General features: G+C 39.7%; 1 protein-coding gene across 3 annotated transcripts in view; it reads left to right on the top strand.

Moving 5' to 3' along the window:
• Positions 1–13,392, top strand: part of LOC124776411 (targeting protein for Xklp2 homolog) — a 145,705-nt gene that overhangs the window by 111,976 nt on the left and 20,337 nt on the right. For all 3 annotated transcript variants that reach the window (XM_047251397.1, XM_047251396.1, XM_047251398.1), the window contains one exon: positions 2,697–2,849. In XM_047251397.1, coding sequence (XP_047107353.1) covers positions 2,697–2,849 — 153 coding nt within the window. The remainder of the gene's footprint in view (positions 1–2,696; positions 2,850–13,392) is intronic.

The raw sequence follows: 13,392 nt of genomic DNA, 5'->3' as shown, positions 1-13,392 counted from the left end.
GCCCAAACCTTTGAGTACCACAACTGGTGGATGGGTTTATTGGCAGTACTGACAGACACATCCAGTTGTGCAGTGATGTGTTTGATCGTGTTCTTTTGATGACATCAAATGAGTTGGAGTTAAAACTGCTTGTTACTAGCCAGCATTTGGGAGGTAGGACAGGTGTGTAAGACCTCGTTGCAGTGATGACAGAAGACTCACTAAGCGGCTCACAATGCTTTTTTTTTTCCACTACCAGGTCTCTGTAGACATTTTGCAAACACCTATGAATACCTGTGATGCTCTGGTTTTCTGCCAAAAGAAACTCAATGGCAGCTATCTGCTTGGAACACACCTCTGTTACAGATGCCATTTTGAAGGTTACATATAGTGCTTCCACCTATCGGAACATCATGAAACTATAGAGGTTGAAGCGGAAATATTCCACAATGTCCCGTAGCAAATCTGCATTTTTTTTCCAACCAAAACTGAGTGAGTGTTACTTCCCTGTGATATGAACTTTGATATAATTGTTTATACACACAGTGCACAACACTTCCTTAAAAAAAGTAAAAAAACTCAACAATTTCAACAGTTGTACAGTATATTAATCAAACAGATTGTCAGTAGCGGCACATTCTCCATTTTTTTTTTTTTTTTTTTAAATTAAAATAGCTTTTTAACGAGAACAGTAACTTTAAACTACTACTATTTTTTTGTCATTAGTGACAAACAGAATTATGAAAATGATATGCTATGTGATCAAAAGTATCTGGACACTTGGCTGAAAATGACTTAAAAGTTTGTGGCGACCTCCATTGGTAATGCTGGAATTCAGTATGGTGTTAGCCCATCCTTAGCCTTGATGACAGCTTCCGCTCAGGCAGGCATACGTTCAATCAGGTGCTGGAAGGTTTCTTGGGGTATGGCTGCCCATTCTTCACGGAGTGCTGCACTGAGGAAAGGTATCAATGTTGGTCGGTGAGGCCTGGCATGAAGTCAGCGTTCCAAAACATCCAAAAGGGGTTTTACAGGATTCAGGTCAGGACTCTGTGAAGGCCAGGCCATTGCTGGGATGCTATTGTCATGTAACCAATCCGTTACAGGCTGTGCATTGTGAATAGGTGCTTGATCGTGTTGAAAGATGCAGTCGCCATCCCTGAATTGCTCATCAGTAGTGGGAAGCAAGAAGGTGCTTAAAACATCAATGTAGGCCTGTGCTGTGATAGTGCCATGCAAAACAACAAGGGGTGCAAAGACCCCTCCATGAAATACGTGATCACACCATAACACCACCCCATTTGAATTTTACTGTTGGCACTACACACGCTGGCAGATGACGTTCACCGGGCATTCGCCATACCAACACCCTGCCATCGGATTGCCACATTATGTACCGTGATTCGTCACTCTACACAACATTTTTCCACTGTTCAGACTCCTTACACTCCTTACACCAAGCAAGGCATTGTTTGGCGTTTACTGGTGTGATGTGTGGCTTACGAGCTGCCGCTTGACCATGAAATCAAAGTTTTCTCACTTTCTGCCCAACTGTCATAGTACTTGCAGTGGATCCTGATGCAATTTGGAATTCCTGTGTTGGTCTGGATAGATGTCTGCCTATTACACATTAAGACCCTCTTCAACTGTCGACGGTCTCTGTCAGTCAACAGATGAGATCAGCCTGTACACTTGTGCTGTATGTGTCCCTTCACATTTCTACTTCACTATCACATTGGAAACAGTGTACCTAGGGATGTTTAGGAGTGTGGAAATCTCGCATACAGATGTATGACACAAGTGACACCCAATCACCGGACCACGTTTGAAGTCCGTGAGTTCCGCGGAGCACCCCATTCTACTCTCTCACAATGTCTAATGACTACTGAGGTCGCTGATGTGGAGTACCTGGCAGTAGGTGGCAGCACAATGCACCTAATAGCCCGCATCTCGTGGTCGTGCGGTAGCGTTCTCGCTTCCCATGCCCGGGTTCCCGGGTTCGATTCCCGGCGGGGTCAGGGATTTTCTCTGCCTCGTGATGGCTGGGTGTTGTGTGCTGTCCTTAGGTTAGTTAGGTTTAAGTAGTTCTAAGTTCTAGGGGACTGATGACCATAGATGTTAAGTCCCATAGTGCTCAGAGCCATTTGAACCTCTTTTTTTTTTTTTTTTTTTTTTTTTTTTTTTTTTTTTTTTTTTTTTTTTTTTTTTTTTTTTTTTCACCTAATCTGAAAAATGTATGTTTTTGGGGGTGTCGGATACTTTTGATCACATAGTGTAATGCAATCATTAATCTTGAGTAAGTAAAACAAGACACACAGTGTACCAACATAAAAAAGTGTTGTTGGGAAATATTTTATGTACACCCTGCATATACACTATGTGTATAGGTAGTCTAATAAAATGCGAGGAAGAGACGATTAGTTACTTCAGAGGAGTAGAATAATAACAGGAGAATTAACCCCAGTTTGCTATTTTTCAAGTACTATCTTTATTTTGCCGTGCTGCTATCAAAAATCTATATATGTTGTTATATTTTTACAATTACTTTGAAACATCCTTTTCAAGTGAAATTTTCCTGTATCTATAAAATGTGTACAACAGGTGTTGGGTTATGGTCTTTGACTGAAACTGTTCACACGTTAAGAAATAACCCAAACAGCAGTTGATGGTGTTTTATGTTATTTCTACATTCACAAAACTTGTCTCTTTCTTACTAGAAAAAAGTCGCAGAAGCAGTAGCTAACAAGGATATGGAGCAGAAGGGTGTAAAGAAAGCAACACCTATAAAGCGTGTAACAGTACCTGCACCATTCACATTTGAGGAGAGGGACAGAATAAGACAGCAGCAGAAAGAAGAAAAAATAAGACAGGTAAGTAGAAAATATTCATAAAATAAATCGTAAGAGAGGCAGAGTGAATGTTAATCCATGCAAAAATATTGTTTCGTAGGAACTGTTCATGGTCGTGTCAGAAATTTCACTGTTCACTAACTCCTCCATTCATTGTTAGCATAATTTGTCTTCAGTAGAGTCAATACCGGATAAAAACCTGGTACATTTATGCAGGAAAAAAGATTTATTTCACATTGTATGTTAAAGAGAAAATTATCAGTTTAAGGTAAAACCTTGATCATGCGAAATTCCGTACCTTGGATTAGTGGTAAGGTACCTGCTGTATTGGTGTATATTGTTATCTCACTTCATCCTTTAGTGCTCAAAAGCATATGAGATAAAATTACAGTACAGTGTGTAGCATTGTGTGAAAACTCTGTGTGTTCATGATGGCACCTGTTGCATAAAAATTACCACCTAAATTAAGAACTTGGGTTATGATAGATGACACTTTTTGCTGCTGATAGAGAGATTGTTCTCTGTCAAGCTTGCAATAAACAGATGCTATATGATGACCGAGCTTCAGCAACATATACATATTGTAATATTGTGCACACAAGGAACAAAGCAGTAAGTTTCTAAGAAGCAAATGTTATTGATGCATATGCAAAAGAGTCCAAACTCCACAAATGAATTTTTGCGTGGTAAGTGTTCCACTATTCCAAACCTTCTACAGTACAAACTTAAAGTGCCTGTTTATGGCACATTGCTGCAGTAGTATTGTGGGCTACAGATTTTTGGAGCCTTGAGCTTCTCACAATGTAAAAAATAGGAATTATTTCAGCTTCATTTAATAATTGCTTCAAAAATTTTGGTGTTTTCACGGTATTCGGTGGACAGTGCTTCATGGCCACAGTCTGACGGGGAATTTCATTCTCTAACTGCCAGGCATTCAGAAAAATTTGAAGTCTGTCAGCTGAGTTAGCCCATCTCATAGTCAGATAGTTTAGTGAAAGTCAGATCAGATGTGCACTGTGCTATCAACCAACTGTTGACCAGGTGAGTGACGATACTATCAAGGTGGCACCAAAGTCTTCGGTCTTTTTGTCTCATGCAGGAAACATTACCAACAGTCTTGGTCACATTTTACAGAAATTTGATGTAAAATGTGTTTTATGGCCACTGTAGATTTGGACCATTTTGGGATCTGTAAACAATGATCCTGGTTTGGTAAGATGGGCGTGTATCATATTCTTTGAGGCTGTGGTGTGTCATACATTGATTAGGCCATTAGGATGATGGAGGACTGGTGCACTGAGCATAAGCATCACACTTGCTTACAACAGCTGAGCAAATCTGCTATTGCAGAACATTGTTTTGGTACTGGTCATTCCATGGATTATAACATGGAGATTCTGGCATCCACTTCCCACTATTGGGATAATGTTATTAGAAAGCAGTTGAAATTAATTTAGCAAGTGACCTTATAAATACAGATGGAGGGTTTTGCATAAATACTTTGTGGGATCCTGCTGTTTTCCTTGGCAGAAAACAGACAGAGTTAATGCAACCTCAACCTTCATTTACTAGATACATCTTGCATTGGTTGTGTGGTAGTGCTAGTGTTTGCACACACACACACACACACACACACACACACACACACACACACAGAGAGAGAGAGAGAGAGAGAGAGAGAGAGAGAGAGAGAGAGAGAGAGAGAATGGTCTGCATATCGAGCTATTAAATTCTCTTGCACAGTACTTCCTTACGGCATTTGTGCCTTGAAAATAACAAGTTGTGCAGCTGTCCATTCTACAGTAGGTTATTTTGTCGGTTACAGTTGTTAAGTGCTGTTACCTGTAGGAATTGAGGAAGAAAAAGTTCTTGGTACATATGCAGAATATGCGGCCTATTTGCTGGAGGTGGCAACTGCCCTGTGCATATCCTGCCCACATTTAATCCATTACACCTGTCTTCCCCTGGTAATGTTGCAGTGCAAGGTTTAGTGTGCAGCATCTACCCAACACCGTGTATTGCTTTGTATAGAATTACTGCTGAACCTGGCATGCCACCAGAGCCTTTCCCAACAATATGGGGTACATGAATAGAAGCTGATAGTTTTCATATTGAATATTCTAAAGCCATGACATCTGTTTCTAAAACTTTTCCAACAGAGTCTTACATTTCAGTACAAGAGGCACAAAACGCTTCCACTGAACATGCATTGAAGCGCCAAAGAAACTGGTACAGGCATGTGTATTGAAATACAGAGGTATGGAAACTTGGCAGAATGCAGTGCTGCAGTTGGCAATGCCTATATAAGACAACAAGTGTCTGGCCCAGTTGTTAAATCTGTTACTGCTGCTACATTGGCAAGTTATCAAGATTTAAGTGAGTTTGAATGTGGTGTTATAGTCAGTGCACAAGCGATGGGACACAGCATCTCCGAGGTAGCGATGAAGTGGGGATTTTCCCATACGACCATTTCATAAATGTACTGTGAATATCAGGAATCCGGTAAAACATCACATCTCCAACGTCGCTGTGGCCAGAAAAAGATCCTGCAAGATCGGGACCAATGACAACTGGAGCGAATCGTTCAACGTGACAGAAGTGCAACCCTTCTGCCGATTGTTGCAGATTTCAATGCGGGGTCATCAACAAATGTCAGTCTGCGAATCATTCAACAAAACATCATGAATATGGGCTTTCGGAGCCGGAGACCCACTCCTGTACGCTTAATGACTGTACGACACAAATATTTATGCCTTGCCTGGGCACATCAACTCTAACGTTGGACAGTTGATGACTGGAAACATGTTGCCTGGTCGGACGAGCCTTTTTTTCAAATTGCATCAAGCAGTAAATGTGTATGGGTATGGAGACAACCTCATGAGTCCATGGAGCCTGCATATCAGCAGGGGACTGTTTAAGCTGATGGAGGCTCTGTAATAGTGTGGAGCATGTGCAGTTGGAATTATATGGGACCCCTGATATGTCTAGATACGGCTCTGACAGATGACTCATACATAAGCATCCTGTCTGATCACCTGCATACTTCCATGTCCATTTCGCATTCCAACAAACTTGGTAATTCCAGCAGGACAATGCAACACGACACTCCACACATCCAGAAGTGCTACAGAGTGGCTCCAGGAACACTCTTCTGAGTTTAAACACTTTTGCTGACTGCAGACATGAACAGTATTGGACATACCTGCTATGCCTTGCAATGTGCTGTTCAGAAGAGATCTCCATCCCCTTGTACTCTTATGGATTTATGGACAGCCTTGTGGGATTCAAGCTGTCAGTTCCCTCCTGCAGTACTTCAGACATTAGTAGAGTCCATACCATGTCGTGTTTTGGCACTTCAGCATGTCACCAGGACCCTACACAATATTAGGCAGGTGTATTAATTTCTTTGGCTCTTCAGTGTAAAATTGAAAATGCTGTTATGTGTATGTATAGCAACTTCAGCTTTCTTGGCAGCACCATTAAAGAATTATAATTGTTCAGAAGTCGTTAGCAGTTGATGTGAATGTCAAATACAAGCTGACTGGCATTTTACACTGTTTTGTCAAGAAATCGTGCTTAACTTTTGCTACCATCTGTAAAGTCCTCAGTGGGGAAAAAGAAGGTGCTCTGGCAGAGTTCTTTTCAGGGAGATGTTCTTAAAATTTGCTATGTCCACGTCATCCATGGTATTATTTTCCTCCTACAAAAACATTTTTTTCTGATTAGCTTCATTCTATAGTGTGTTTGGAGAAGTACCTGGTTGTTCACTGTGCTTCAGAATGGAAGATAAGATTAGGATACTTCAGTATTTTCAGTGAAGACAAAAATTTTAGTAAATATATGTGATGGAAAATAATTTTCTTTTATTAGTGCTGCATAGACTTCCACAATAAAAAAATTAAGTAATATAAAATATACTGAAGTGGCCTGGGGTGACGAGCCACTTTTGTGCAGAGTTGGGTTGTGGGTGTGGGTCATGGCGAGAGGTGCAGGCTGTTGGTAGCTCAGTGAAACAACATTGAAAGGTCAAAATTTTTTTGAGATTACGTGCTACTACACTTGTGGCATGGCGGCCATGCCCCCTTTGGCACTTGGCATGGATGGCTCATGGTGCACTGTGGTGGCCCAATAGCCAGCCATCACATCTCCAGTCGGGAATGATGACATCCACGGAGCCTGCTCTTCAGAGCATGCACCATGTAGACCCAGTTTAGCTGCTCGCTGAACGCACCAGTTGCGTGGAGGTTTACCAGAGTACTTGCAGGCAATGATAGCCTCCAAAGTCTGGTCAGTGCTGAAGTGAGGCTGATGGCAACTTACCAGTAGGAAGATGCCAAGTCCTAGGAGGAGGACTTTGTGCTAGAAGCATCCTGCTCTGATGCGTGGCATAGTTCTCTTGTCATCATAGACACTGCTGGTTAGTGACTACTTCTGCTGAAATTTGACTGTTACTTATACAGGTTAGAAACGCATTTGCTGTGCTGACACTGCTTGCAGCCTTGTATGGAATAACAAATCCGTGATCCAACAGTGCAGGAACCATTTGACATCTTCTGCATGTGCTCGGTCTTTCCACTGCGTTGACAGTATTGCCATGTTTGACTTGGCCAACTTCACAAAGCATAAACAACTGTGTTACTACATGTGTCAAGCTCATTTCTTGATGCACGCCGGCTGCTTACAGCTTGTGAATTTCTGTGGGTGAGCTGTTATTTACAACAATTTTCGACACCAATGGTACTATACTGTGGAATCAAAAAGCTTGCTCCCTGTGGTTATGACCACAACATGATTACTCTTTGCCAATTATAGTAACACAAACGACAAGGATGCTTACACTTAATACTATCATACTACTTCTTACTGTAACTTAATTATAGTGCCCGAGTGGCTGCTAATAATTATTGCTTTCCACTCTTAATGCAATGAATATCTCTTCACAGCACTCAGCCTCAGCTCCTGAATCACTATATTTGGTTAATACGTAATTACAGGGTTCCCACGCACCTTAAAAAGGCCATATTTTAAAGTTTAAGGCTCGAACAATTGTATTAAAACCTCTTGCGGAAATAATCGCTCGTGTGTGAGACAACAGCCACGAAGGAAAGCAAAGGGTTACTGCCCACATATAATTTGGCTACAGAAAGAAGGCAGTGTGGGGGGAGAATGGGATATATCAACAGTTGCAGTGAAAGGGCCAGTGTTAGCAACTCTCGGATGAGTGCACTTCATACCATACAGCATCTATGATATATTGTACTCACCATTGTAACAAGGGTTTATGCACACGTTATATAGGCGGTGAGCGCCAAATGTGGTATCAGACTTTTTTGTAGCAAAACATGTAAAATTAAATTCAGGCTTTCGTAACTCAACGATCCCAAACATCCACTACTGTTAGATCACTGACCTTGGCAAATGGCTACAATGGGGAACATAGGACAGACTACACAAAAGTCAACGAAACACGCCTACATTACACGAAGAACAAGCCACCTTCTTTCCGTGCAAAACTGTAGAGGGCTTGCGTAATTGAACAGCAAATTTCTGGTATGCATGATGTTGCATTCCTTCTGCCCATTCACAGTGGTTCTTTGTGTCGCTACTGCTGCTAGATTTGGGTAAGTAAGGATGGCACGTGTCTTCATCCATAATTAACAGATTTTCTGTGTGATGAGAAGAATAAATGTTCTACTGAACCATACATTGCCTTTCCATTCAGTTCTTCTAGTCAATACCCTGTGGGCTAACACTTTTTTAGTTCTTTAACGCAGATTTTGTTGAGAGCTACTGCCTTTTAGTAAAAATTCCAAAGTTCCATAAAAGGCAATGTTTTTCTAATGATCTTTGGGATGAATAGTGACGAGTGTTGGGTGCCTATGTGAGACTCAGCCCTGGCGTCACTTGCATAAGAGATTGAAGGTGCTAGAGGATAAGTGCTTATTCTTTATTGGCAGTAGTTGCCACGTAGTATGCAGAGGCGCTGTGGATTATACGGCAACTACAGCCAAGAATGAATAGACGTTAACACCCACGGCGCCTTCGATCTCCATTTATGCATGTAACGTCAGGACATAATCTTCCTCTATCTACCATCTTTGATTAACAAAATTTGAATTGATATGTCCTCTGTTGAATCAGTTGTTGAATGTTATCACCTTTAAGAGCGCATAATGGGTAAATGTGTGTTTAATCTTCTTTGTTTAAAAAGAAAAGGCGAGTTCAAGAATTGGATTACTCTATATGGTGACAAATTCAAAGCAAATTGCACTGTGTGCAACAAAGATTTTGCACTTTGATAGGTGGGAGAATTGTTCTAAAACTACATATGAGCAGTAAGTATATTTTCCATCATTTTTCATACATATTTATTTTATTACAGTGAATAATGCTATGCAGCAGAATAATTTTGTGATAAAATAATTAATACAGAACAGCCTCCCAAATTCAGAACTGCTCAGAACTTTCGACAACTCTGGGTTAGAAACAGAGATCCCAAAATATCATTTGAATTTGAGACTATGAACAGCATAGATATTTCTGTAGACAAGGAGGGTATCAAGATATCCCATGCACAGCGTTGTGCGTGGATTGGTTGGTACTAGCTTGTTTACATTTGCTTGTAAGTGACAACATTCTTGCAATATATGATGGGTGGGGGGGGGGGGGGGGGGGAGAAAAAACAGAAAGTAAGTGAAATCATTCTTGTTTTCTTTTAAAATACTGATCTGCATTCTTTCTGGTTCGCATAAGCTATTCTTATTGCAGCGCTCGTTCCTTGCGCCAGTCATCCTATTATAAAAGAATTATGAACATTTAAAGAGGTAATTTTCATTCTTTTTGCAAGAGACTAGTTCCTTTTCCTCAGTTCTCTGAGTGAGAGTGAGAGAGAGAGAGAGAGACTATAAAAAAAAATTTTTTCTTTGTCATTTTTCACGTTGATGCAAGAATGTAAACTAGCAAACAATTGACGTGTGCCACTGCAAGCGAAATATCTCGAACATTTCCATTAAGAGATACCATAAAAACTGTTTTAGTTTTGGTATACGAGCAATTTTCTTTCTCTCTCCAATCCTGTAAACCACCATGACTTTGTGGCTAGATGTAAGGTCCATTTGCTTTAAACCTTTATAATGCTGGAGCCACAGCTGCATTTATCCTCACAAAGCTTTGCGCAATCATACGATACGCGCAAATGTAACCAGCCATTATTGGCTACCATCGTGAATATTAGAGCTTCTCTCCAGCTACCGCCCTGCTGGCGATAACATAGTGGCTTAGCGCACTAAATGTTGTGCTGCCTGGACGGATTAGCTTTGCTCACTTTGACTGTTGTTCTCGGACTGTTGTTCTACATTCATTCAAGCATGAAATAATTGTTAGCACACTTGTAGAAATAGAAAACTCAACAAGTCTATAAATTGTGTAGCGGCCATCTTGGATAATGCCAGGATAAAATTACAAAGCTGCTAATGTGACCATCGCATTAGCATGCTTTTTAGCAAGCAAAATAAAGGGTGATTCATGAAGATGTGTAAATATTTTAATATGTTATTCTACAAGTAAACTAAAGAAAAAAGTTAATACAAACATAGGTTCACAAGTCCACAAAGGTTTAGTTACGGAGTTAGGTCTAATAAAAGTTTTTGCCTGAAATTTAGCAACTTCGCTAATATGAAGCCATTGCAAAACTTTACGATGTTAAAGTAAAGCACGATTTTCATGCATTTTGTTGTTTTTGGGCTGGTGAATCTAATAAAACGTGTTCCAGGCAGGTATCTGCAGTAGTTTTCCGGAACATCCAGAGAAGAAAAGATAATTATACAAGTAAATTTGATTACTTTTCATTAAGAATGTAGAAATGTTTGTCATTGTTGGTAACCATTAGTAAGTTGTTTGTCGTTTTCTAACCTTAGGGACTACTTTTATGTCTTCTCGGTGTGTGACCCCATGACCAGCCCCCTTTTTGCCAGCTTTTAGATTTGGTCTCACCTTTTGTGCCTTTACTGTGTGTGTTTAATGTTCATTATTCTATAATTTGACTCCCCTGACTGGATCCATCCACTTTTAGAGGATCCTCTTTCTTCTGTGACTCACTTCAGAATCGCAGGACTGATGACCTCATTGTTTGGTCCCACAACTCTTCTCAATTAATTAATCAATCAGTCAATTTCCTAACCTTGACAGGAGTTAAGTTTTTGTATTGTTCAGTGAAAGAACATAAGAACAACAGTGTATTATTTAAGTGAAACCACATAGTAACTGTTGTACTTTGTAGATTATTTATGAAATAGGAATGCGTTTCAAATTTATTTATGGCAAATGTGATGGTAATGCTACGGCTGCAGTTAACGATTATCACGTACGTTATCCAACTCGGGGGATTCTGAATGCAAGAACCATTAGCAGAGTATTTCGAATGTTGCAGGAGACAGGTTCTCTACGTAGCGTTTATAATCAGTAAATGCGTTCGATGGATGAAGATGATGATGATGAGGATATTACGGATGCTGTTCAACGTAACCCGGGTACTAGTACATGACGTATCTCTCGACGATTAGGCATTTCACAATTTAAGGTATGGTACGGAAGTACCATAATCTGTATCCTTACCACAAACAAAAAGTGTATCATTGACATCCGGGAGATCCTGCTCTTTGCTTGGAGTTGTGCAACTAGTTAAATACTAATCAGCAGATACACAAATACATATTATTTACTGACGAGGCACAGTTTACTCGAGATGGTATAAACAGTTTACATAACGAGCATGTGTGGTCTGAAGAAAACTCACATGCAACAGTGCAACGCAATTTCCAACAGGATTTAGCATAAATGTGTGGTGTGGTATAACCAACACACACTTCATTAGGGCTTCATTTTCCCAGGCTGTCTAACTGGTGAGGCATACTTACAATTCCTTCAAGATGAAATGCTTGCTTGAAGATGTACCACTTGCTACGTGTTTGCAAATGTATTTTCAACATGATGGCGTGGCTCCACATTTCACCAACACCGTTACTACACATTTAAATGAACATTTTCCCCGGAAATGAATTGGTCGTGGTGCTACATGTCTGTGGCCACCCAGATTGCCCGATTTAATACCAATGGATTTTTGTTTATAGGGGTGAATGAAAGACATAGTTTATGAGGACACAGTCAATACACATGAGGCATTACTTGCTCGCATTATGAATGCAGTAGACAGAATTTAGAAAAAACCTGTGAAACTGAAATGAGAAGCAAAATCTGTTCATACACATGCAGCTAAAGGCAGTGAACTCAGTGGAGACATTTTTGAACATTTATTGTGAAATTGTATGCACACTGTACAACCTCCTCAACTCTGAGCTTTGTTTTTTCTGATTTAACATGAATTCACTTGTGGTATGGTATTAATAAAAGCAGATTATCTGACGCATTCAAACAGTTTCGGGGGGGGGGGGGGGGGGGGGGGTCATAAATCTCGTTACATTCATTTATGGACGGTCCAAAATCAAACTTATCAATCCAATTCAGCAGCACTGCACAGAGGACATTGTAATTAATTGCACTATGTGATTGTTGGCTTGAGTTCGGGTTTGAGAAGTTGTACGGTACAATAGAAATTTGATGGCATGATAAAACTTTTAAGACCTTAATAGTAAATGTGTACCCAAATTTAACTTGCCTTCCATGAAATTGAATATACATATGGCAGCTAATGAACGTTACATTTTTATTTTCTTTTTTAGGTAAGAGAGATTTGATGTTAATGATGGCCAAAGAAACAGCTGCCGCGAACTTAAAATTATTTTTAACCAAAAAAATAAAGAAGGAACTAAAACGCCCAAATCAGTAGTTTTGAAACAAAAAGAGAAAAAAAACATTAATGAGGCAGTAGAACAAGTGGCTACTGTATCAAATCACATTTTTAAAAATTCTGTGTTGGATGCCGAAATAATATGGGCAATAAAACATATGACTAATAATTTTTCATACAAGTCGTGTGCGGGTGTCAGTAGTGTTTTTCTGCAAATGTTTCCAGACAGTGACATCGCAAAACAGTTTTCATGTGGACCAACTAAGTGTGCACACTTGGTCAGCTTTGGGGTAACGCCATATTTCATGAATGCACTGTATAATAAAAGTAATTATGTATATACTGCATAATAAAATTAATTATGTGGATAGTTTCGCACTGTGCTTTGATGAAGCATTAAATAAATCTTTAAAGGCCAAGCAAATGGATTTACACATCTGTTACAGGTAGATGTAATCAATAAAGTAGAAACACAATATCTGCATTCTGCTCCCTAGGTCACAGTACTGCTGAGGATGCTATGAAAGCATTTTATAATCTAACAAGTAAACTGAACATACAAAAGTTCATTCAGATTTCAGTGGACGGTGCAGCTGTTAATTGGAAACTATTTGGTATGATTCAAGGAAATTTAAATTGATAACTCATTAAACAGGAGTGTAATTTAGGTAGCTGTGGTCTGTATGTGATGAATTATGCTTTTAAGAAAGAAGTGGCATTTCTAAAAAATTTCAACAAGTAAGAAAATTTCATTTAATT

The sequence above is a fragment of the Schistocerca piceifrons genome, chromosome 2, assembly GCF_021461385.2.
Source record: "Schistocerca piceifrons isolate TAMUIC-IGC-003096 chromosome 2, iqSchPice1.1, whole genome shotgun sequence".
In the NCBI taxonomy this organism is placed as follows: domain Eukaryota; kingdom Metazoa; phylum Arthropoda; class Insecta; order Orthoptera; family Acrididae; genus Schistocerca; species Schistocerca piceifrons.
This window is presented reverse-complemented; position numbering and strand designations above follow the sequence as displayed.